The sequence below is a fragment of the Cervus elaphus genome, chromosome 11 (genome assembly GCF_910594005.1).
Source record: "Cervus elaphus chromosome 11, mCerEla1.1, whole genome shotgun sequence".
In the NCBI taxonomy this organism is placed as follows: domain Eukaryota; kingdom Metazoa; phylum Chordata; class Mammalia; order Artiodactyla; family Cervidae; genus Cervus; species Cervus elaphus.
This window is the reverse complement of record NC_057825.1, coordinates 87,721,410-87,747,441: the sequence shown is the minus strand read 5'-3', so window position 1 is coordinate 87,747,441 and position 26,032 is coordinate 87,721,410. Positions and strand designations below refer to the sequence as shown.

Sequence of the window (26,032 nt, the reverse complement as noted above, 5' to 3'; positions counted from 1 at the left end):
AGTGGTCTAGTTCCATTGTTTCGTATGTGACTGTCCATTTTTTCCAATACCATTTATCAAAGAGACTGTCCTCTCTATTGGATCTTCTTGACTCCTCTGTTGTAAACTAATGGTCTGTATACATGGGTTTATTTCTTGGTTCTCAGTTCTGTTCCATTAATCTATGTGTCTGTTTTTTATGTAAAGTGGCTATCTTTCTTTTTTTTTGTATGTGAAGTGAATACCATCTTAATACATGAAAGTATATGTTACATTGATCATGTGGATAAGAGAAGTGTCTTCAGATACAAAAGTGGAATTCAGAAGACAGGGAGACTGGAAGGTAACTTGTTCCAGACTGTAAAAGGACAATCACACAGAAGTCTGCCTATAACATTTATAGGGTTGTGAAATACATGCTATAATACTTATTTGAGAAATATATCTTCATAGCAAAAATATGTGTTAAACTATATGTTTATATAAGTGCTATTCATCAGAATAATTAATTAAAATAACTTAGTGGGCATTGGAAAGGCTAGTAATGTTTGAAGAGGGCTTCCAAGGTGGCACTAGTGGCAAAGAACCCACCTGCCAATGCAAGGGACACAGAAATGAAGCTTTGATCCTTGGGTCAGGAAGCTCCCCTGGAGGAGGGCATGGCAGCCCACGCCAGTATTCTTGCCTGGCTAACATTATGGACAGAGGGACCTGGTAGGCTACAGTCCATAGTGTTGCAAAGAGTTGGACACAACTGAAGTGACTTAGCAGGCATGCAATGTTGGCTAAGTAATGAAATAAAGATATACATAATAAACATTATATGTTTATTCCATAAAATATATTTATCTTGCCTTTACTTCTATAAAATCATCAATTATGTTTTAATACTTATATGAGTTTCTGAAGATGCTCTACAAAATTACCACAAACTTGGTAGCTTAAAGCAACAGATGACTGGGGACTTTTCTGGTGGTCCAGTGGTTAAGAATCCAACTTGTAATGCAGGGGACACAGTTTCGATCCCTGGTTGGGGAACTAAGATCCCACATGCTCTGGGGAAAGATCCCACAGTGCAAGCCTTGGTGCAGACAAAATAAATAAGTAATTTTTTTTTAAAGCAACAAATATATTCACTCACAGTTCTGAAGACCGTGAGTCCAAAATCAAGGTGTCAGCAGGACTGCTCTCTCTTTAAAGGCTATAGGTGAGAATCCATTCTTTGTCTTTTCCAGTTTCTGGTGACTGCCAGCATTTGTTGGCTTGTGGATGCATCACTCCAACCTCTGCCTCCATCCTCACATATCGTTCTTGTGTGTGTGTGTGTGTGTGTGTGTGTGTGTAAAATCTCCCTCTGCCTTTCTCTTATAAGGATACTTATAAGTGCCATCTCTTAGAACGGGACTTTGAACCCATCGGGTTCATTTTAAAATCCTTTTTCCAAATCAGGTAACAGGGATTAAGACTTGATATCTTTGGGGCAACTAGTCAGCCCACTATAGTAATCAAAGATTTCCTGCTTCTATTAACACTAATTGACTAAAGGATTATAAAAATATATTTTTATTTGAAGTATATAAAGTTTAAATGCATTGTTGGCCAGAAACAAATAGACTGCCAGATAGTTCTTCCAGCAAAGATAGGTTTATTCAGGATCATCAGAGAAGTGCATTTTGGTACCCACAACCATGGCAAGTCATGTGTAAGTTCCCCTTTCTGATCTCGGAGCTCTATTTAATTGAAATATCTATTTGTTAACTTCTTACATTTCCTTCTGTTGATCAAGATCTTTCTCTGAAAGTCTCCCTAATCAACAGTCAGTTTTTCTAGTTTCAGTGGGATTTTGTTCCTCTATGACAAGAAGGAGCTTTCCTGGGTGTAGAGCCTCATGTCAGAGGGAGAGTGAAGAGATTGGACCTTCCTCTAGTTGCAGGGAGCACGGGCTTCTCTCTAGCTGTAGTGCGTGGGCTTCTCATTCTGGGGGCTTCTCTTGTCAAGCAGGGCCTTGTCTCTTGTCAAGTAGGGAGTGGGGGTCCAGTAGCATGGGCTTAGTTGCTCCATGCCATGTGGAATCTTCCCAGACCAGGGATCACACCCGTGTCCCCCTGCATTGGCGTCAGTTTCTTAACCACTTGATCACCAGTTAAGTCCAGACAGAGTCCTTGTATGGAATTCACTGGACTCCTCTTCGATGGGTCTCTAATTCCCTGAAATGGTACCTCAGTGTTGGTAGTAAGGGCCCCCGTGCTTTGGCAGGACCGATTAAGGCTTTCATCAGGTAGTCTGGAGGGTTCTGACCTAAAGAGGTTTAGGAATCAAAGCTGCAGTCTTTCCAATTACAGGGCAGCTGGGCAAGGCCTCTTCCACCGGCCCCTTGGGTGGGCGGTGCAGGATGACTCCACGCCCTTCACTCCTTCCACAGATCAAGGATACGCTTCTGGGGGCGGGACTGAGGGGGACCAAGGCCCCTCCCCCAAGTCCCGCCCCTTCCCCAAGCTTGGGGCGGGGCATCTTCACTGGGCATGCTCGGTACTAAGGGCTCGCGTTGGTCTCCTAAGCGGAAGCAGGTTCAGCGAGTCCGCGTGTTTTCCCCAGGGTTCTCCGCGCTGCTGTCATGGCCGCCTCCTTGTTCCGCTCTCCGCACATGGTGTTCTAGGCTTTGTATTTACAGGAACAGTCGCCACTAGCCGTCGGCGTCTTGGTCGCTCTAACTTTCACTTTCTTTTTTTTGACTCCTGTGTGACCCTCGTAGAAATCTTTGGGTGCAGCTATGTCCGGGGTGATGTGGAGCCCGGAGCTGGCAGTTCTGAGGGGCTTCCCTACTCAGGCTGAGCGGCAGCAGTGGAAGCAGGAGGGAGTCGCCAGTTTGGGTGAGAGGGGTGCACTTGCCAGGGAGGGACTTAGGCCACCGTGAGGACTGTGGGGAGAACAGGTGGCGGCGGCTGGGTTTTCATCCCTCCTGTATTTTTTCCCTACCCAAATCTACCTGATTTCTTAAGGCTTCAGGTTGTTGCATCCTTGACCTGGTGGGCGTGGTCTTCAGGTTCCGTACCTGTCTTCACCCGAAAGTTTTCCCCGTCCAGGCAGGGATTCTTTACCTTCTGCGCTACCAGGGAAGCCCTCAGTAATAATGTTAATTATTTTTATAATCCCTTAACATTTATTCAGTCATTTAATCCTTATAATAGACATATAAAGTAGACAGTACTTTTATTCCCTTTTTGCAGATGAAGATATTTAAGTACAGATTGGTTAAGTAATTTATTCACGGTCTCACAGCTAGTAAGTACAACAACTGAAATGAGGCAGCAAAGATGTAATCTTGTAGGCAAAGCACATTTACCAGAGAAATAAAGAGTTAAAAGGCACATTTTCTACAGGGTTATAGGTACACGTTGTTGTGGGGTTTAAGCTAGACCCAAAAGAGAAATATCAGTTTAGGACAGTGTGTGAGTGTGTGTGTGAGTTTAACACAGTTTATATGTATAAGTGGGGTGTGTGTGTGTGGGTGTTATACACAATAGGTGCTTCAGGAGAGAGAGAGTTTCTGAAGTCTGAGTCTGGAAGTCTTATGGAAGAAATCAAACTTGACCCGATTTTTGATTCAAGAGTAAGACTAGTAAGTGGAAAAGAGTTCCCCAGGAGGAAATCACCATTGTAAAAGTGTGGAGGCAGGAATGTGCATTTGGATATTAGGGGAACAATAAGTGCACCAGGTTTTCACCAGGGAGTATCGTTGGGCTTCCTTGGTGGCTCATATACAGTAAAGACTTTGCCTGCAATGCAGAAGACCTGGGTTGGATCCCTGGGTCCGGAAGATTCCCTGGAGAAGGTAATGGCTACCCATTCCAGTACTCTTGTCTGGAGAATTCCATGGATAGAGGAGCCTGGTGGGCTGCTGTCCATGGGGTTGCGAAGAGTCAGAGACAACTGAGTGACTATCATTTTCACGGTCATGGTGGGGGTAGTGGGAGCCAGATGGTAAAAGGAAATGTTCTAAGGAAACTTTTCTGTTCTCAGTAGGATTCCTTTTGAATTCTCAGCAGAAGGATGATGTTCCTTGCTAATAAGGAGTATTTTTTCTAGGTCTAACTTCTGCTTTACTGTTCATTATATGGATGAGCTCCTAATTCTAGTATATGTGCTGCTGAAGCGAGCACAAACTCCTCATTCTAGGAGAAGTGATGGAATTTGCACAGTGCTTTGTGATTGATTTATAGGAAGTGTTCTAGATATATACATTTTTTTTTTTTTGCATGCTGAAATGGTAATAGTGTTACCCTTTACAATATGAAAATAGATTTTTGATTATTGTACAAATTTTCTTTCTATTACAGAGAGTGGATCTTTCCTACAGTTGTTGCTAGAAGGGAACTACAAAGCCATATTGTTAAATTCGTTGACTCAAAGTATTTTAAATTCAGCATCAATAACTGAAGAAAAGATTGACAGCTACCTAGAGAAGCAGATAGTAACATTCCTGGATGACTCAGCAAATTTGGACAAAACCAGAAGGTAGAATTTTATTTGAAATTTTCATAAAGAAATGAATTTTTGAATACATTTGGTAGTGTCTTGACAGTGTCTAAGGCACACTGACTTTTGCAGTTTTTGGAAAACCTGGCTTTATATTTAGTCAAGACTCTTGATGGATGTAATAATCTATGTAATAGCTTCTGTCCAGAGACCATGGAGAATGAAAAGGTAAAGTGGTGTAGGATGTCAGAGTTTCATATATAACACTAACTTATGATTGGGTGGTAGCTGCCGACCACCGAGCTTCCAGTTGCTTAGGTCTGTTAGGTTTTAGCCATACTTAAGACTTCAGACCTTCTTTCCTTTTAACATGAAAGTGTACACTGTCCATCTGGCTATTTGCAGATTATTGAGTGAGAATTGTAACTACTTTTATTATTTTTAGATTGTTATCTTTAATGTTTTTATTATGGAACCCTTGGTTCCATTGATGTTTATGTAATTTAGTAGTATTTAGTATAAGGGATAGTTGCACAGCAGTTAACCTAATTTTTTCAGTGGCTTATATTTTATTCTTGCAAGTTTGTTAATATACCTTTCTTTTCTCCACTGTCTCTGGCAACCACGTTGTTTTAATTTTCTTTAAAACATGCAGTTTTGTTTTATCATAATTTGTAAGAAATGACCTCATTGTAGTTCTTCAACAAATTAACTACTGTGCTTGGTGTTGAGGTTGTAAAGATGAATAAAATGTAATCTGTATCTATTAGGAGTTCATAAAAGAATACTCCTACAGACATTTTATTTTACTTACAAAATGTCGTTCATTTTAATTTTTCTGACTTACTGGTAGTTTTTCATTCCTCTCATGTCGTTCCTGTTATTCCGCTATCAGGTGTTGGTGTGTTATCATAGCTCTGTGTGCTGCACGTGAGAACACACGTGTATGCACAAATGCGTTATACACTGGTTGACCAGAACTCTTCTTGACACATAGAGCTGAGAAGAGACATTTCAGTTTCCTTATTTTGAGGTATTTTGAAATTAAACTGTATTCTTAGCTCTCCTTGAGGATTTTGATTTTTAGTTATGACATTTACATTAAGGCTTACATTAAGATCTTGCTGCACGCCTGTTTCCCCAAGTTTCCTAAACTTCTAACCACAAGCAGCCTCTGTTCTTTCTTTGCTCTGCTGTCAGTTGCGCTGTATCCAGAGCATTCTGGATACCACAGGCTTGTAGGTTTGATTTTTTTTTTTTCCTTCCCTTAAAGAATCTTCCTTTTTGAGGTAGGGCCTAGGGACTATAGTAGGATTCCTGTAGCTTTATGCTGAAGAAAAAGTAAAAGCAGTCATCCTCTTCCTCCAATATTCCCTAAGCCCTACCTCAAAAAGGAAGATTCTTTAAGAATTCCATGGACTCTACAGTCCATGGAGTCACAAAGAGTCGGACACGGCTGAGTGACTTTTACTTTGACCTGTGTCTTAATCTAAAGGTTGGCGAATTACCTCTGGTGGGTCAAGGCCAAAGTGCCTAAGAATGATGCTTACATTTTTAAAAGGGTTGGGGAAAAAAGAAACATGTGTGACCTGTAAAGCCTAAAATTTTTTCTGCTTTACAAAGGAGAAAATTTTTCTCCTTTACAGAATAAGTTTACCTACTTACTCCTGTCTTCAGCCAAAGTAGGATTGAAAAGAAATAGGTTCAAGTGAAATATCTATTTTTGTTGTTGTTGTTCTAATAGTTTGTATGTTTGGATAATAAAATGTTTGGAAACAACTTTTTATTGTCAGTTTTCTTGTGTATAAAATCAATTTTTCACCCAGTCAGTATCAGAGCTGTTAAATAGAACACAAGACAAAGTTCTCAGTATCTGATTAGGTCCTAAACCATTGCTGTTCAAGAGAATTTTTGTGATAATGATGGAGATACTCTGTATCTGCGCCATCCACTGCGGGAGCCAGTAGCCACGTTTGGCCATTGAGCACTTGAAATGTAGATAGTATGACTGAGAGACTGAATTTTTAAATTTTATCTGTGTGTGGGTGCATACATAGTTGTGTCCAACTCTTTGCAGCCCCATGGATTGTAGCCCACCAGGCTCCTGTATCCCTGGAATTTTCCAGGCAAGAATATTGGAGTGGGTTGCCATTTCCTCCTTCAGGGGATCTTCCCGATCCAGGGATAGAACCCACATCTCTGGTGTCTCCTGCCTTGGCAGGTGGACTCTTTACCACTAGTGCCACCTGGGAATTAATTTTAAGAGCCATATGTGACTCAAGGTGATTGTGTTGGATGTTGCAGACCTAAACTGTGTAGATTTCAAAAAGTTTTTTTGTAATACTCTCAGATAGTCTCAATGTTGATATCTTACATTTTTCTTAATAACACTGAAATGAAATAGTAGTGTATTTGTGGTTATACATAATGGTTTATGTTTATTTCTTTATTCTTATATGCAGACAACAGAAGATATTCCTACTTGGTGTGAGCAGTTTGCAACTTTTTGTTCAGAGTAACTGGACGGGGCCTCTTGTTGATTTACACCCTCAGGATTTTTTGCCATCTGTTTTGTTTCAGCAGTTCAGTGAGGTATGCTTCTTAGAAATGTCGTATGTAGGTATTATTTTGTTTATTCTTTAGAAATCGATCTTTATAAGCCAGAGTTAATAGTAGGTAAGAGAGAAACATGAGTTTGTGGCTTGTACAGAACCTACTAAGAATGCTTGTTCATTGATCAGAGTTTCATGTAATTCAGAAGTTGTGTTGTCAGTCTCAAACGCCTCTTCAAATGCTCCTCATTTTATGGAGCTCTGTTAGCTGCTCTGTTTATTAAAGAATGAACAGCTGCCCCTGTCCTCCAGCTGCATGTTAGCACAGCTACACAAGGATACTTTCTGAAGAAGTAGAAAGTCTGGAGATCTGTTTAATTTTGTTGCAGAGAAGTTTTGCGGCTGTGCTTAAAACAGTTCCTGGGGAGGTTTCCTTTGTGTCACAGATATACTTATTTGTATGTACTTAAAGTGTCTGGCTCAGAGATGCTCCATGGTGATGATTCTTAATATCCATGTATGGAGATAATGTTATTCACCTGCCTCAGTAGGTCATCAGTAGAGCTTGCAGTTTGAACTCCTCAGTTGTGTCCGAGCACATATAGCTAGGGCTTGGGAGAACATGACATGCCCTAAGAAGAAGAATGACTTAACTATCGATCACTCAGCCTGGAAAAAGGGCACCTTAACTCCCAGAACTTACGCAAAGAGACCTGTTTACTGTTTCCTGCTTTCTCAGAATTAGAAATAGCTGATGAAAGGGGAGTGGAGTTGTTAGAGATCAGTGTTAATAATTTGATGGTAGGTGGGAAGAGACTTACAAAAGCAGTCATAATCTGAAGCCCTAGCCGTTACCGCTGTACAGTCAGTTTACTGAGTCATAATGTTATATTGTGATAGAATAACTAAGATTCATCGTGCTGGCTCTAAATCATTATTGATAGGTTCAAAGCCCTTCCATATTTTATGTCTAAGAAGGGAATTTAATCTACACCTTAGAAAAGTTTTCATCCAAAGTGAGTACAAGTAAACTCCCCAAGACTTTGGCACTTAAAGAGATGCTTTGATTATCTAGAAGTTTACGTATCTGGAACGTCTCACTTCCGCTTTGACTGTGTATGAAACAGTTCCTGGCCTCTCTTGCTGTGCAGGGCAGGTTAGAAACCTACCAGACAAGGTTGCAGATGCGTCCTGAGCCCTGATGTGTGGGTGGAGGGGGGCCTCATTCTCCTGTGTTGTCAATTGACATATCCTCTGATGAGAAGACTGAAGCTCACAGTGGTAAGAGAAACTTGCAGAGGTTTCATAGCTGGGGGATTGGAACCCACATTTTCTGGGTCCAAATCCAGTACTCTTTCTGCTGTGCTAGTGTGGACGCACCTGTGGAGTCAGATAGCAGTTCAGACAGTACAGAAATGGGTTACATGAGTGAGTCAAACTGTAAGAAGCATTGAAATGAATAGAGAGATGTGTGGAAAGTGAATTTTGTCTGAGAAGACCTTTTAGTCAAGAGCGGACCTTGAGGTAGAACCTGAAGGGTGATGAGGGAAATGGATTGGTAGGGAAGAGGAGGAAATGCGGTCTAGATGTAGTCACGTGAGCACAGATTTAGAGGACAGAGGAGTATGGTGTTTGTGAGGGCTGCACGAGAGGGCTGCTTTGAGCCTGTTGGAGCAGCCGTAAAAGATGGGGCTCAGGCCAAGTCGTAGGAATTTTTCACTAAGACATTGATTTTAATCTTTTTATTATAAGTACATCTTACTCTCAAAAAAGCATACAAAATGTGTGCAGTTTAAATAATAAAACATCTTTGTTTCCACCACCTGGCTTGAGAGAGGGAACATCACCAGCCTTGGAGAATGGAACTTTCTGACTGCTCTTGTTTAGGTGTTGAGCCCCTTTGCCATTGCGGTGGCTCTGTGGGCCCTGGGCTGGGAGAGCCTTGGAACTGGTCTTGTCTGGCTTAGTGGCCTTCTCTAGCTACCTGGTGTGTACCACAAATCATAGCATCTTCTGCACGTGCTCTGACTTGGAAAGGTTGGAAAAGCATTAGAAGGTCTCCTGTGTGTGCTTCTTGGTGACATCCCCAGCCACCTTTCTCATGAAACACTCATGAATTTGATTGTTAATATTCCATTGCTTTCTTCATAGTTTTAGCACTTACGTATGTATGTATCCTCAGGAACATATTGTTTAGTTTTGCCAGTTTCTGAACTTTTTATAAGTTAAATAAGCAGGGTGACAATATACAGCCTTGACATACTCCTTTCCTGATTTGGAACCAGTCTTGTTCCATGTCCAGTTCTAACTGTTGCTTCTTGACCTGCATACAGATTTCTCAGGAGGAAGGTCAGGTGGTCTGGTATTCCCATCTCTTGAAGAATTTTCCACAGTTTGTTGTGATCCACACAGTCAAAGGCTTTGGCATAGTCAATAAATAAGTAAATAAAGCTTATTTAACTTATATACAGAGTACATCAGGAGAAATGCTGGACTGAATGAGGCACAGACTGGAATCTAGATTGCTGGGAAAAATATCAATAACCTCAGATATGCAGGTGACACCACGCTTATGGCAGAAAGCGAAGAAGAACTAAAGAGCCTCTTGATGAAAGTGAAAGAGGAGAGTGAAAAAGTTGGCTTAAAACTCAACATTCAGAAAACTAAGATCATGGTATCTGGTTCCATTACTTCATGGCAAATAGATGGGGCAACAGTGGAAACAGTGACAGACTTTTTTGGGGGGGGCTCCAAAATCACTGCAGATGGGTACTGTAGCTATGAAATTAAAAGATGCTTGCTCCTTGGAAGGAAAGTTATGACCAACCTAGACAGCTAATTAAAAAGCAGAGACATTACTTTGCCAACAAAGGTCCGTCTTGTCAAAGCTGTGGTTTTTCCAGTGGTCAGGTATGGATGTGAGAATTGAACTATACAGAAAGCTGAGCACAGAAGAATTGATGCTTTTGAACTGTGGTGTTGGAGAAGACTCTTGAGAGTCCCTTGGACTGTAAAGAGTTCTAACTAGTCCATCCTGAAGGAAATCAGTCCTGAATATTCATTGGAAGGACTGATGTTGAAGCTGAAACTCCAATACTTTGGCCACCTGATGAGAAGAGCTGACTCATTTAAAAAGACCCTGATGCTGGGAAAGATTAAAGGCAGGAGGAGAAGGGGACAACAGAGGATGAGATGGTTGGATGGCATCACCAACTCAATGGCCATGAGTTTGTGTAAACTCTGGGAGTTGGTGATGGACAGGGAGGCCTGGCATGCTGCAGTCCATGGGGTCACAAAGAGTGGGACACGACTGAGGGACTGAACTGAACATTATATAAATGAAATAAATTGTGTTCTGTTACTTGCTTTGCTTAGAGGTATATTTTTGTTATTAAAAATTATTCATTTTTACTGTTGCATAGTATTCCAATTGTATGAATGGACCACAGTTTATATATCTGTTCTACTCTGGATGGCCACGTGGGATGTTCCCCTTTTTGGTAGTATATTATGTACCGTGCTGTTGGGGGCACATCTGGGAATCATTTGTAAGAGTTTCCAAGCACAGCAAAACTTAGAAAAGGATAATGTTTGGTGCAATGAACTAAATGAAGGAGGCTGTTTTTACTGCCCACCCCCTTCCTAGGGCTGTGGTTAGGCCCCCTGAGGGCTGAGAGGCCCGATGTTTCCCCACTCTTGTAAATGCCTCCCAGGACTGAGGGGGAGCCCTGCTGAGGACGTGTACCCACGAGTGAGTGGCTGTGCTCTGGGCTGTTTGCGTGTTCACCTCTTCTTACTTGTGTCAGGTTGTCCTGGAGAGAATGATTCAGTTTATACTCTTTACCAGCAATCTGAGAATTTGGAAGATAGAGGGAGTTGAAGTTTATAAATTGGGGAGTGGCATATCGGTATTTTCCAGTTGTCATTTTCCTGTGCTTATTGATGTTTCATAGTTCTTGTGAGGACAGATATTTGTGAATATACTTCATGGTCTTGGAGTGTAGTCATCAAAGCCAAATTAATTTTCCCTGCCTCCAACCTATGGCCTTGGCATTTTTAGCACTATTGTGTGACCGCTGGTCTAACCAGCCTCAGGTGAGTAGCACTGAAGGTTAACGTCTGAGTAGGTCCCTCTCACACATGAAAGTTGATCTTCCAGTAAACTGGTTTTATATCAGATGTATCTCAGGCTTCCAGATGTTGACTTTTTTTCACTGTTCTGATTAATAAGTATTTTTATATGTCTTATGCTCTCTTGACTGAGGAATTGCTGCTAAGGGACTTGTAACTTTCATTTTATCTATTTTAGTTGAAAATATAAACTGTCCTCTTTAAAACTCAGCCATTTTCCCAAACCTCTGTAAGCATGCTTAGAGCTCGGTTGGAATATCAGTGTTAGATCACAGGAGTAGATAGAGACTGCTTCACTTTAAAAAAGCATTCAGTTTTTTGATAATAACGATGCAGAATAACTTTGGGAAAAGAAATTTGTTTGTTTCTTCATGCATTCACTCCTTTACTTGTTTATTATTTGCCCTGTAATTGACATTCTTCGAGAACTTAAAGAGAAGGAGGTTTAGTAACCAACCTCTGACTTTGAGTATCAGAAGAAACGAGATCTAAGTAGTATATCACGGAGTATCTCTTTGTGTAATTTTCTGTTTGTTGCCCTGTTAAGTCACCTGTTTGTTGTCTTTAAGGATTTCATTAGAAGATAATGATCTAAATTTGTGCTACAACAGGTAGATGTCTTTTTTGTCTCAGTGTGATTAGAAAAGGATTCTTTTTTTTAAAGTCATGTCTTGTACTTCACCAGTTTGGTTGGGATGTTAGGAAACAAGAGATTGTTAAGTCCACCTAAAAGGCAAGATGATTCGGTGAGGATTCAGGTCCAGCTTGGGCGTGTTAGGCAGGGTCTTCCCTCAAGTCCTTCAGCAGGGATTTGCTGGTGTAACTGGTACCTCCACTTGGAGGTCTCACGGGGAACCTCAGACTCATCATGTCCACACTGGCTTCATGGTGAGGTTCTTTTCCAAACCAGGTCCTCTGCTGTGTCTGTGTCTCAGTTACTTACATTGCCGTCATGCAGTTGTCTCAGTCAGAAGGCTGGAAGTGATCCTGGCCCTGTCCCAGGGGACTTCCTCATGCTTAGCCTAGGTCTGAGGGGAAGGTAGCATGAGATGGTAGGAAGAATACTGGCTTGGGAGTTGGAAAACCTGGGCTGTAATCTCTGTTCAGATGCTAACTTTGGTGTGATTTTAGACTGAACTTAACTTTTTTTGTTCTGTCTTCTTCTAAGATTGAGGCAGTTGTAATACTTCAGAATAGTTCCTTGATTATTGAACTTAAAAAAAAAAAATCATTCTACCCTCAGTGTAGGTTAACAGTAAGCTTTATCGGTGGTTTGCTGGTGGTCATTCACATGGTCTTTATTCCTCAGGTACACTTTTCAGTGATGATGAAAGGGCTGTTCCTTTCGTACCTTTTTTGAATGTTTTTATAAAGTATTGAGCCTGGCACTGGCATCACTTGGATTGTTTAATTCTTTTTTAAATTTTTTTTTCCCATTTATTTTTTATTAGTTGGAGGCTAATTACTTTACAATATTGTAGTGGTTTTTGTCATACATTGACATGAATCAGCCATGGATTTACATGTGTTCCCCATCCCGATCCCCCCTCCCACCTCCCTCTCTACCCAATCCCTCTGGGTCTTCCCAGGGCACCAGGCCCGAGCACTTGTCTCATGCATCCAACCTGAGCTGGTGATCTGTTTCACCCTTGATAATATAAATGTTTCGATGCTGTTCTCTCTAAACATCCCACCCTCGCCTTCTCCCACAGAGTCCAAAAGTCTGTTCTGTACATCTGTGTCTCTTTTTCTGTTTTGCATATAGGGTTATCGTTACCATCTTGTTTAATTCTTGTAAGAACCCTATGAGGTGTAGGTTCTGTTATTTGATTTTATAATTGAGGAAAGTGAGGCTCAGTTAAAAGAAATCTGCCTGTGCCCACAAACTAATAAACAGTAAAAGGACTCCATCCTGTGTCGGTGACTTAGAGCCTGTGTTCCTGATGTTGAGCAGTCCTGCTGCTGGTTTTGTGGCAGCTGTCAAAATTATTCAGCCCACATTTTAAAAACATGAGTGTCTGGTCCACCATAGAAAATCTGTGCAGTTGAGAAATGGATTTTTCAGAGACCTCCCTTTTGGGCAGCCTCTGTTCACGTTGGTCCGTGATTACATGCCTACTCAGCATCTGATATGTAAGACTTAGTTGTTCTTTGGCCTGATACTAATTAAGGGGCAGCTGTGGTTTGTAATGTCATTAGCTGACTGGTGAAGCATATATGAAACGTAGGTGTTTAATATGTGAAATATGTGAAATATCCCTTTCACATAGGGATGGCTTTACTGAGAAAACGCTTTGTTGTAAGTAAATCTGTAAGCTAATGGTGCTTCTTCAATAGTAGCATTTTCTTGATTGTTCTGCTCCTCTAAAGTATAAGCAGATGGGTGGTCATTGGTCAGGGCAGGCTGGAGTTGTAGATCTCTAAACGCATTTTTAGTATTAGGACTTGGTCCAGTGCCAGTTGCTGTGTAATAGATTAATGATTGTGTTTCAGAGCTGATTAACTGGAAAATATGTATCCTTATAAGACATACAAAGGTTAATTTTTTTTCTAAATTATTTGATCTTAATTTTTTTTTTTCCAGATCAAAGGACTGGATGCATTTGTTCTGAGTCTGCTTGTTCTAGATGGTGAATCAATCTACAGCCTGACCACACAGCCTATCCTCCTGTTATTAGCAAGAATTATCTTAGTGAATATAAGACATAAACTGACAGCTATTCAGGTAAGGAAAGAAAAGGAGCCAGGAGATTCAGACCCAGGTGTGACTTTTGTGCTGATTAGCATCAGACTTTAGGTGTGATGCTGACAATGTCTTGGTATATTTATTTTCTAAGTCTTCCTTAGGTATTTAATTTTATCTCCCCTCAAGAGATTAGTATAAAATGAAACATTGTCTCTTTAATAGAATTATATATATGTGTTGTATGTATGTATGCATGTGTCTAAGTGTTCATTCTCTCAATCTTAAAAGTGGGTTTAGAAACATCCATCACAGTCTTTTATGAATTTCGTGTAAGGATAATGAGCAGTAGCCGGAAGCATGAACAGCACTTACAGTAGATCTTAATTACTATTACTGTTTCTTGTCTCATGTCCTGCGTTGATTGATATTTGGGTTGGGTTTAGTAGAGCATTTGTTCAATATCCATTGTATGGTTTCTCTAGGTTACATATAAATTAGTGAGAAAAGCTAATATGCAGTAGGAGGTGATAAAAACCACAAGAGAGAATTGATGAAAGTCCTTGAGGAGTGTTGATTCTCTTGCAGCTTCTCAACTGTCTGCCGCTAACTCTTCAATCTGCCTTGCAGTGTGAAAGCAGCTGCAGATAATATGTGAATGGGTGTGACTGTATACCAATAAAGCTTTATTTATGGACATTGAAATTTACATTTCATATCCTTTTCACATGTCACAAAATTTTCTTTTCTTTCTTTCAAAAATGTAAGAACAAGTCTTGGTTTTGGGCTAAAGGAAAACAGGTGGAGAGCTGTTTCTGACCCACAGGCTTGAAGCTTCCTGATTCCTATCCTGATCGTTGCAACTTAGGCATGTAGACCTTGTATTGCCAGAAATAGTAAATCTAAATTTTATATGAAATCTCCCAGTTTGCAAGTGTTAGCTGAGAAAGTTTAAGAAATAGTATTTCTATGGATAAAATGGAACTTGGTCTGTACTGGGTAAGGGCTTGTTTTCCTGAGCATTTAAGTTGAGACAAAGAAGAGGGAAAAAGGGGATCATGCCTCTTTCAGCAGCTCTCATGAGAGCCGGAAGGTTTGGAATCAGTTGTACCAAAACGGTTTTTACTTGATGGGTTTCAGTGTATACTAGCAGATATAAGGCCTTACCTTTGATCTTTTTAGTGATCTTAGTTTGAATAAAAGAATGTTTTTCTAAGTTGGTTTGAGTTAAATGATCTTATAGACTGAGTAGTACTTGACCCTAAAGAAAGGATCATGAAGACTTGAGGTTGCTAAATGGTATTGTTTTCTTTCTAGTGAGACTAATGGTCATTACTGAGTTAGTGACACAGTTTTCTTGATGGAAAACATTCATCAGCATGCATATTAAGTAGGAATGTATCAGCTTGATTTTTTATTAAAAATAAAAATGATTTTATTTTTGTGAAACAATAAAGATGATTTTTTTCCCACCCGAATGGGACTGGTGATAGAAGCAAGTTTCAATGCTGTAAAGAGCAGTATTGCATAGGAACCTGGAATGTTAGGTCCATTAATCAAGGCAAACTGGAAGTGGTCAAACAGGAGATGACAAGCGTGAACATCGACATTCTAGGAATCAGTGAACTAAGATGGACTGTAATGGGTGAATTTAACTCAGATGACCATTATATCTACTACTGTGGGCAGGAATCCCTTAGAAGAAATGGAGTAGCCCTAATAGTCAACAAAAGAATCCAAAATGCAGTACTTGGATGCAATCTGAAAAATGACAGAATGATCTCTGTTCGTTTCCAAGGCAAACCATTCAATATCACAGTAATCCAAGTCTACGCCCCAACCAGTAATGCTGAAGAAGCTGAAGTTGAACAGTTGTATGAACCTACAAGACCTAGAACTAACACCCAAAAAAGATGTCCTTTTCATTATAGGGGACTGGAATGCAAAAGTAGGAAGTCAAGAAACACCTGGAGTAACAGGCAGATTTGGTCTTGGAGTACAGAGTGAAGCAAGGCAAAGGCTAATAGAGTTTTGCCAAGAGAACTCACTGGTGATAGCAAACACCCTCTTCCAACAACACAAGAGAAGACTCTACACATGGACATCACCAGATGGTCAACACCGAAATCAGATTGGTTATATTCTGTGCAGCCAAAGATGGAGAAGCTCTATACAGTCAGCAAAAACAAGACCGGGAGCTGACTGTGGCTCGGATCATGAACTCCTTATTGCCAAATTCAGACTGAAATTGAAGAAAGTGGAGAAAACCACTAGACCATTCAGGTATGACCTAAATCAAATCCCTTATGACTATACAGTGGAAGTGAGAAATAGATTTAAGGGGCTAGATCTGATAGAGTGCCTGATGAACTGTGGATGGAGGTTCGTGACATTGTATAGGAGACAGGAATCAAGACCATCTCCAAGAAAAAGAAATGGAAAAAACCAAAATAGCTGTCTGAGGAGGCCATACAAATAACTGTGAAAAGGAGGGAAGTAAAAAGCAAAGGAGAAAAGGAAAGATATACCCATTTGAATGCAGAGTTCCAAAGAATAGCAAGGAGAGATAAGAAAGCCTTCCTCAGCAATCAATGCAAAGAAATAGAGGAAAACAATGGAATGGGAAAGACTAGAGATCTCTTCAAGAAAATTAGAGATACCAAAAAAAAAAAAAAAAAGAAAATTAGAGATACCAAGGGAACATTTCATGCAAAGATGGGAACAATAAAGGACAGAAATGGTATGGACCTAACAGAAGCAGAAGATATTAAGAAGAGGTGGCAAGAATACACAGAAGAACTGTACAAAAAAGATCTTCACGACCCAGATAATCACGATGGTGTGATCACTCACCTAGAGCCAGATATCCTGGAGTGTGAAGTCAAGTGGGCCTTAGGAAGCATCACTATTAACAAAGCTAGTGGAGGTGATGGAATTCCAGTTGAGCTATTTGAAGTCCTAAAAGATGATGCTGTGAAAGTGCTGCACTCAACATGCCAGCAAATTTGGAAAACTCAGCAGCGGCCACAGGACTGGAAAAGGTCAGTTTTCATTCGAATCCCAAAGAAAGGCAATGCCAAAGAATGCTCAAACTACCGCACAACTGCACTCAGCTCACATGCTAGTAAAGTGATGCTTAAAATTCTCCAAGCCAGGCTTCAGCATTACGTGAACTGTGAACTTCAGATGTTCAAGCTGGTTTTAGAAGAGGCAGAGGAACCAAGATCAAATTGCCAACATCTGCTGGATCATCAAGAAAGCAAGAGAGTTCCAGAAAAACATCTACTTCTGCTTTATTGACTATGCCAAAGCCTTTGACTGTGTGGATCACAATAAACTGTGGAAAATTCTGAAAGAGATCGATGTACCAGACCACTTGACCTGCCTCTTGAGAAACCTGTATGCAGGTCAGGAAGCAACAGTTAGAACTGGACATGGAACAACAGACTGGCTCCAAATAGGAAAAGGAGTATGTCAAGGCTGTATATTGTCACCCTGCTTGTTTAACTTATATGCAGATACATCATGAGAAACTCTGGGCTGGAGGAACCACAGGCTGGTATCAAGATGGCCGGGAGAAATATCAATAACCTCAGATATGCAGATGACACCACCCTTATGGCAGAAAGCGAAGAACGAAAGAGCCTCTTGATGAAAGTGAAAGAGGAGAGTGAAAAAGTTGACTTAAAGCTCAACGTTCAGAAAACTAAGATGATGGCATCTGGTCCCATCACTTTATGGCAAATAGATGGGGAAACAGTGGCTGACTTTATTTTTCTGGGCTCCAAAATCACTGCACATGGTGATTGCAGCCATGAAATTAAAAGACACTTACTCCTTGGAAGGAAAGTTATGACCAACCTAGACAGCATGTTAAAAAACAAAGACATTGCTTTGCCAACCAATGTCCGTCTAGTCAAGGCTATGGTTTTTCCAGTGGTCGTGTATGGATGTGAAGGTTGGACTATAAAGAAAGCTGAGTGCAGAAGAATTGATGCTTTTGAACTGTGGTGTTGGAGGAGACTCTTGAGAGTCCCTTGGACTGCAAGGAGATCCAACCAGTCCATCGTAAAGGAGATCAGTCTTGTGTGTTCATTGGAAGTACTGATGCTGAAGCTGAAACTCCAATACTTTGGCCACCTGATGCGGAGAACTGACTCACTGGAAAAGACCCTGTTACTGGGAAAGATTGAGGGCAGGAGGAGAAGGGGACAACAGAGGATGAGATGGTTGGATGGCATCACTGACTCGATAGACATGAGTTTGGGTGGACTCCGGAAGTTGATGATGGACAGGGAGGCCTGGCGTGTTGCGGTTCATGGGGTCACAAAGAGTAGGACGCGGCTGAGCGACTGAACTGAGCTGAGTCTGTGAAGTACATAGACTATTATTAGTAATATGTTAATGTTTGAGTAAAAGGAATTTTGGCTTTGGAATCAGACCGGAGTTTGCCTGCCTTGGCCTCTTAGCATCTCTGTGACCTTAGGCCTGTGAATTACTCTGAATATCAGTTTCTGTATTTATAAAATGGACTTAAGTTGGCAAACATTTACTGGGTTTCTTTTGAGTACCCTCATGCTCCCTACCTTCTAGAAGATTATTCACTAGTATAACTTATCAATCAGAACAAGTAATATGTGCTCTAGTCAGGAGACAGGATTTGGGAACTGTCTAAAGCAAGACTTCAAGTTTCCTTTTTCATTAATGCCTCAGATTTTCTATTAAGTGATTCTTGATAGATAGAAAAAGGCACTTTTATTTTCTAGTAAAAAAAAAAAATAGATAATGCTTTCTTTCCTTGTTTCACACTCCCCCTTCTCCCATGTGAAGATTTTTGGATTAAAAAGTTAGTTTATAGATCTGATTTTTAAGAGCTGAGCATCTTAAGTCATATGTTTTTTAACAGGGCAATCTGTTTGACTAGATCTATCATAAGTCCCATGTCTAGAAAAGGAAAGAATATGTTGCCAGACCTGACTCACTCACTGCTGACAGCAGATAAGGACAGATAATTGGAATATAGACTGACTTCATTAGCTTAGTGATAGGAAAAGAATGAAAATGAGGCAACAAGTCAGGGAATCAAATTAAAAATGATGTGAAACTTCTTTCTGTTAGATAATTCTACCTTTCCTTTCCTTCCGTGGCCTGAGGAAATAGCATTAGTAACTAGAAAAGATTTTGTCATAGAGTCAAAATTCATTTGTGATTTTATCATTGTTGCAACAGTTGTGTGTAGCAGTTTAGGAGGTAAACAGGCAGTTTTACCCCTTGATCAAATGAAGAAATGAAATTCAAGTAACAGAAAATGCTTTTGGTAATTAAGCATGATTTCCAGTTAGTAGGTATTACTATGGAGAAGGCAGTGCCAACCCACTCCAGTAGTCTGGCCTGGAAAATCCCATGGACATTGGAGTCTTGTAGGCTGCAGTCCATGGGGTCACTAGGAGTCGGACACGACTGAGCGACTTCCCTTTCACTTTTCACTTTCATGCATTGGAGAAGGAAATGGCAACCTACACCAGTGTTCTTGCCTGGAGAATCCCGGGGACGGGGGAGCCTGGTGGGCTGACGTCTATGAGGTCGCACAGAGTCAGACATGACTGAAGCGACTTAGCAGCAGCAGCAGGTATTGCTATAAAAAAAAGAAAATTTTTCATACCTTTGGGCAGTATAATTCAAAGTAACATAGTTATAACTAATTTAGATGATTTAATGCATGGTCATACTTGGTAATTTAATGAGCCTGTTAAAAATAGTTAATACTACTTACTTGCACACAGACATTTATATATAGAGGAAGAGCCTAGAGGAATATAAACCTTTGTCATGGATTTTTCTGGGGAAGGAGGATGGTGCTGAGGCAGCAGAAGAGAGACTTTCATCTTCACTGTGTATGCTTCTGTATGGGCTTGTTGTTTAATCAGGATGTGTTGAAAAGTAAGACTGAGCACCAGAGGACTGAGAAAAGGTTACTGAACTTTGAGCCTGTGCATTAGTCAAGACAATGTATAAAACGTGGTCTCCACCCTCCAAACTACAAGGACCAGGTACTTACACACTTGACAAACACGAGCTCTCCAGTGTGGTGCTAACTTCTAGGCAGTGTGGAAGTTCAGGGAAGTGAGAGACCAGTGTGTGCCCTGGTCTCTTCTCTGGGAGAAGAGGTTTCGTGGAAGAGGGTGTGGCAGAGGTCTTCCCAGTTTGGGGAATAATCTGAACCCAGGCTATTTCTTACCTTGTAGCGTGCACAGCATGAATTGCTTCAAAGAGGATACAGGGATGAGTGAAACATGGTTCCTCCTCTTGTTGGCCAGCTGGCTGACAACACTGAAAGCTAGGATGACATACACGAGTATGGTGGGGTGTGTTTGCAAAGGGAGGTGGGAAACGTGCTGGAAGTTAGACAAGGGGGAGAATCACCTACAGGAGGTTCTAGTGGGCGGCCTCCCAGGATGTGGGTGTTGGATCATGGTGCTGGTAGAGTGCTGTAGCAGAGCCGGGCGATGACAGTAGGCATTTTAAAGGAGGAAATGGGAAGTTGACAATGACGTCGGGAAGCCCAGCTGGCTTTGAGTGAATGGAGGAGAGATGTTCTCGTGGAAGATATGGCAGTGGATTTGATGTTATTACTGAAGACGTAGCCGTGGGTGGGTAAGCTTATTGAAGAGTGAATTTAATCTCACAAATGTAAAAAAATTCTAGAAGTTGATTTGAGTTAATGTAAAACTTTTTCCCAAAGGGTCCTTTTATTTCAGCTTACGTTGGTATTTCCTTTTTGTAGAGCTTGCCATGGTGGACATTGAGATGTGTGAATATTCACCAGCAGTTGCTTGAGGAGCGCTCACCTCAGCTTTTTGCTCTTGCTGAAGACTGCATCGATCAAGGTATGCTGCAGATTTTGTCTGCTTTGAGCATGTAGCTCTGTTCTGTTTTCTTGCCCAAGACTTTCCTTTTTCATTTATTGCTTGACAGCATATGGTAACTTTTTGTCTGAGGTTGCTTTTCCACTCCTTCTGGATTTGGACTATCACAAATAATTAGGATGTCCGATTATAGGATTTCTTTTTTGTCTTTGAATTTTTAAAAAGTCAATCAGTGTTATTTATATTATTAATACAGACTTAAACAAGTGACTTATTCTGTGTAGTTCACCTTGATTTTATTACAAATTGCCTAAAGGTGTTTACATATTTTCTTGGTTTCTTAACGTAAGAAATCTTGTTAGAAACAAATGTAAACTCCCTTTATTAAGAAAATAATCCTTAACTAATTTGAACTGGAGTAAATTGTGCCAAACTACATGCAGAACAGGAAATTATTTATCCTATATCCTTCTGAGTACATGAAGAAATAATTCATTTTTTTAATTAATTATATTTGGTAGAAAATTAGTGAGGATGACAGTGGGTAGAGAGACATTTTTGTAGTTTTTTCATTATTTTTATTGGAATATATAATGTACATATGGAAATGCGCCTAGAATAGAAATGTAAAATTTACCAAATACTTACAAACCACACGCCCCTGTGAATGCCTTTGTTGCAAGTAACCCTGAGGCTTTTTAGGGAGGCATTATTTGTTTATGGCTCTGCAGGGTCTCCGTTGCTGCTTGGACTTGTAGTTGCGGCGAGCGGGGGCTGCTCTGTAGCTGTGCACGGGCTTCTCAGTGCGGTGACTTCTCTCGTCGTGGAGCACAGGCTCTAGGGCTGTGGGCTTCAGGAGTTGCGGCTGACGGGCTCTAGGGCACAGCCTCGGGAGTTGCGGCACCGGGCTTAGTTGTTCCTCGGCATGTGGGATCTTCCCAAATCGGGGATCGAACCTGCGTCTCCTGCACTGGTAGGTGGATTCTTTGCTGAGCCACCAGGAAAGTCCTCAGGAAACATTTTGAAAATAGGAGGAAATCTTGGACTTAGTCTCTATTTGTTTAGGATTTTAGGTTATGTAAGACTGTGGAACAACCAAGGGCATATTAAATCTGACTTGTATATGTAAAAAGAAATGTATTCTGAGCTTGAACTTTGTATATAGAAAACAATATTTGTTTTGCTATGAGATTTAAACCTAACATGTGGTAACAGATTGTTTTATTAAATGTAAGGAGTTTACCTTTCTATACAGTGATATTTCACTAAGTGTACAGTGATGCAGTGAAGTAACAACTGCAAAACAGTATTTCTTTTTCCTGTAAAAGTCTATGGTTTAATGCATTTGGATTATAAGAGATTTTTATGAGCAAATTTAGGCTACAGAATCATCTGTATTTTCAAGACTGTAAGCAACTCTCTAGATTGTGAGTTCTTGTGGGCTGATTTTTTCTTGTTTCTGCTTAGCAGAATGCCTGGAAAATAATAAATATTTAGTGCATATTTTTGAATGTGCATATTTTGAATAGTGATAGCTAGCATTTATTGAGCCTTTACTTTTTAAATTTTTTAAAATTTATTTTTGGCTGCACTGAGTCTTTGTTACTATGAAAGCAGGGGTTACTCTCTAGTTGTGTTGTGGAGGCTTCTCATTGCAGTGACTTCTGTTGTGGTGCATGGGCTTAGTTGTCCCAAGGCATGTGGAATCCTCCAGAACCAGGGATTGAACCTGTATCCCCTGCATTGGACCACTAGGGAAGTCCTGTTGAGCCTTTTCTACATTCACTTTTCAGAGGAGACATTGTAGAACTCCATTTGTCCTCCATCTCGATAGCAGTTTTTATCTGAGTTAACTTCTGTATGACAGTTTTTCAAAAAGTGAAATATTGTAGAAGTTACGAGAAAATTAATCTTACCCAGATACCATATGGGATCTTGAATCTTCTCATAATAGTGTTGCCTAGGCGCAGAGTTCTCTTTCAAGTGAAATATGAAGTTGGATTGGAGAAAATTAAGACCTGATGCTCAATTTACTGGCATCATTGTCCTCTTACTATTTTTAGCAAAATGAAAACTGTGTAGACTAAGTCTTCCCCCCATTCATGTCATTTCGTATTTTTAAAATGAAGTGAGATACAGTCCATAAACAAAGTGCAAGGGAGAAAGAGAAGTGGGGATAAACTTCTAGTGCACGAAATCGGATAAAGTTTTGAAAGCCAGGGACGAGTTGTACATTACTGATTCTAATGGGGAAAAAAGTTGATTTTTCCAGAGGATAGTGAAAGCATTTGAAAGAAGATGGCGTCAGGATTCAGCCCACTATTTAATTTTGTAAAAAGGTAATTACATTATACTGTGTAGCATATTAAACAATTTCATATGCTTCATTATACTTTATGAAGTACTGGTAAATGAACAAAAACACAAGGTGTCACTGGGAGTTTTATTTCTTTCTCTTATTGTAAAGGAAATCAAGTTTGATGCAGTTGCCAGAGGGAAAGCCACATCTCTTCCCTTTATCCCATATTATGTAAATCTACATTTATGTCTATACCTTAACCACATCTCAGTAAGTAATGTTCTTAATGATGACCTTTAATTATTAAGAAAAAAAATACCTTCTTATTATACCATATTAAAAGGTAAGAACCATATGATGTGTTGTAGAGAGAATTCTAAGAGGTAGTTCTCTAAACAGAAAGGGTTAACTAAGATATCTGGAAAATATGACTCTAAGTAACCTTCTTATTATACCATATTAAAAGGTAAGAACCATATGATGTGTTGTAGAGAGAATTCTAAGAGGTAGTTCTCTAAACAGAAAGGGTTAACTAAGATATCTGGAAAATATGACTCTAAGTGACTCATTCCCCAAGTGGTCTCAGTTCTTTTCTGCAGTATATTTCAGCATATCATTTGCTTTGCCTTACAACTAAGAATTTTTTTGTGTTGCTGTTCTAGGCTAATCAGTGACATTTTTCATTTTATCTAGTCATAAATTGGTCCATTTTGGCTATGTCTAAGTAAGTCTGCACATGGTCTTAAACTGCAACATTTTCATAAACAATTTTATTTTAAAAAATGTTCTGGGATTTAACCCAAATGTTGACCAAGCATTCAGTTATAACTGAAATATTGTTTGATATCCAGAGAAGAATATTATATTTGAAATGTTGTCCTTGAACAATCATCAAAAAGTTGGCAAGATTTTTTTTTTTTCAATCTGTGACATATAAGCAAGTGTGATCTTTATATTTTTGTCCAGGAACGTTACATCAGTACAGTGTAGTGGAATAGAGCCCATCAGAGTGTCAGCGTAACTTTGCTGGACTGATCATATCTATAAAAGGAGTGAGTTAGAATCTTGAAAAGTCTGCTCCTCAGCACACTCTGAGGTCCTCTTTTGGATCTCATACTAAGGAAACCATGATTCTCTGAAGAACTGCTTAAGGGCACACAATCATTTATTGAGGCATCTGATACTGAAAACGTGTTCCATATAGCACATGAGATATAATGTTGAGGTTTAGGTGTTTGAAGATGAGCTTATCAGGAAGTCACTGTTCAAAGAAAACAGGCTAAAATATTTTGTCTGAGATTCCACTGTAACATCTCCTGGCAGCTCTGTGACTCTAGGCTTATATTGTCTCCACATCCAAAGAGTTGTTCAAGAGATTAGTTTATTGGTGACTGATGTGTGCATAAATTAAAAAAATTTTTTTTGGTACTTTGGAATGAATGTCATTAAATATACTAATAGTCTAATCACAAGTATCTGATTATCCATGAATCCATAGGGATTTCATTTTTAACATAGCATTAAAATAATCTGATGAGAAGAGATTTTGGTTTTAGCATGCATTTTAAATATAGTGGTTTGACATTTTGACCCAGAAGATTATGATTATTCATTACCATGGAGCACCTAAAGATTTATTAAAATGATAATTATATGTCTCTTGAATCAACATGCTTTATTTATTTATTTATTTCATCTTTTTGTTTAAGCTTGAGTTATCCAAATCTCAAAACTTTGTGTTCATGGTTGACTGTTTTTCATCATTCTGTGTATCTAGCCAGTTCTTGAATCTTATCAGTTCTTGCCTCAGGGTTCCATATCCATCCTTCTTTTCCATTCCTACAGCTCTTACCCTAGTCAGTGTCTGAAATCTGTAGTTTGGAAAGACCCATTAGAGATTATCTTATCCAGCTAACTCATTTTCCAGAGAATTGAAACTCGAAGAGGTTGTCCAAGAACCAGAACTGTGACCTGGAGTTTCTGACTCCAAATCCTGCTTACTCTTCTCTCCATTACTTTTCTCCAAACTGGTCAGTAGGGCAGAATTCTAATATTTAATAATCATAATGCAGCTCACATTTCAGTAGTCCATACTCCATACTAAGCACTGTTCTAGGTCTTTAAATATATTAACTAGCTTATTCCTTGCAACAGCTCTGAGATAGAACTGAAGACTTGACATAGCAAGGTGTGGTGGTGGGTTTGTTTGCCGCCCTGTTTTAGCAGTGTTTCTGGAGTGTAGTTAACCTACAGTAAGACTCATATTTAAAGTGTAGAATGGTGGTATTTTATATACATATATACTTGTGAAATTATCAGAATCAAGATAATTAACAGAACCTAGAGTTTTAAGATCTGACTTTCAGTTTCTCTTCTGTCACTCACACCCTGTGTGACTTCAGGGAGCTTGTCTGATTTCCAAACCAAGAGTTTCTTTCTGCATAAAGATGGTCTGTGAGTCTTTTCCAGGTGTAAAATAATGTGATTCTTTATAGGCCAGCTTTTTAATGCTGGGATCTGTTGAAAGATTGTGACCAAAAAAAGTTATTTCCTCTTTCTTTGGGCTTTCTTGTTGGGATCCATAATTGCTACAGAGTGCTTCCTTTTAGTAAATTAAAAAAAATGCTGTTCTGTTGCCCATAACTGCTCTCTGGAGCTGTGCTGTCTGGTGTAGTAGCCACTAGCCACTAATGTGGCTAATTAAAAGAAGTAAAGAATTCAGTGTCTCAGTTTCACTAGCCCCATTTCAAGGGCTCAGAAGCCACCTTGATGGTAAATGGTTACCATTTTGGACAGTGCAGCTGTATTTAATATCATCACAGAAAGTTTTATTGGATAGCACTGGTGTTGAGCAACAGAATTTCAGAGTAGGTCTATCCTTCCTTCTATGTGGTCAGTCTTGTGGTTCCTGAAGGGTTTTACCACTATCACTTCGAGTCTAAGGATTGCACCTGACTTATAGGTTCTTTCTTGGCCTTCCTTTCTTCTCCTTATAGAGCAGTACTGGATTGTTGTTATTTTTTGTTTGTTTGTTTTGTTTACCTGT

At 39.9% G+C, this 26,032-nt stretch overlaps 1 protein-coding gene across 1 annotated transcript in view; it reads left to right on the top strand.

Moving 5' to 3' along the window:
• Positions 1–2,535: 2,535 nt before the first annotated feature.
• TTC27 (tetratricopeptide repeat domain 27) overlaps positions 2,536–26,032 on the top strand; it is a 162,266-nt gene continuing 138,769 nt past the window's right edge. The window contains exons 1-5 of the mRNA XM_043918283.1: positions 2,536–2,849; positions 4,317–4,494; positions 6,918–7,047; positions 13,723–13,863; positions 20,606–20,708. Coding sequence (XP_043774218.1) covers positions 2,750–2,849; positions 4,317–4,494; positions 6,918–7,047; positions 13,723–13,863; positions 20,606–20,708 — 652 coding nt within the window. The 5' untranslated portion in view covers positions 2,536–2,749. The remainder of the gene's footprint in view (positions 2,850–4,316; positions 4,495–6,917; positions 7,048–13,722; positions 13,864–20,605; positions 20,709–26,032) is intronic.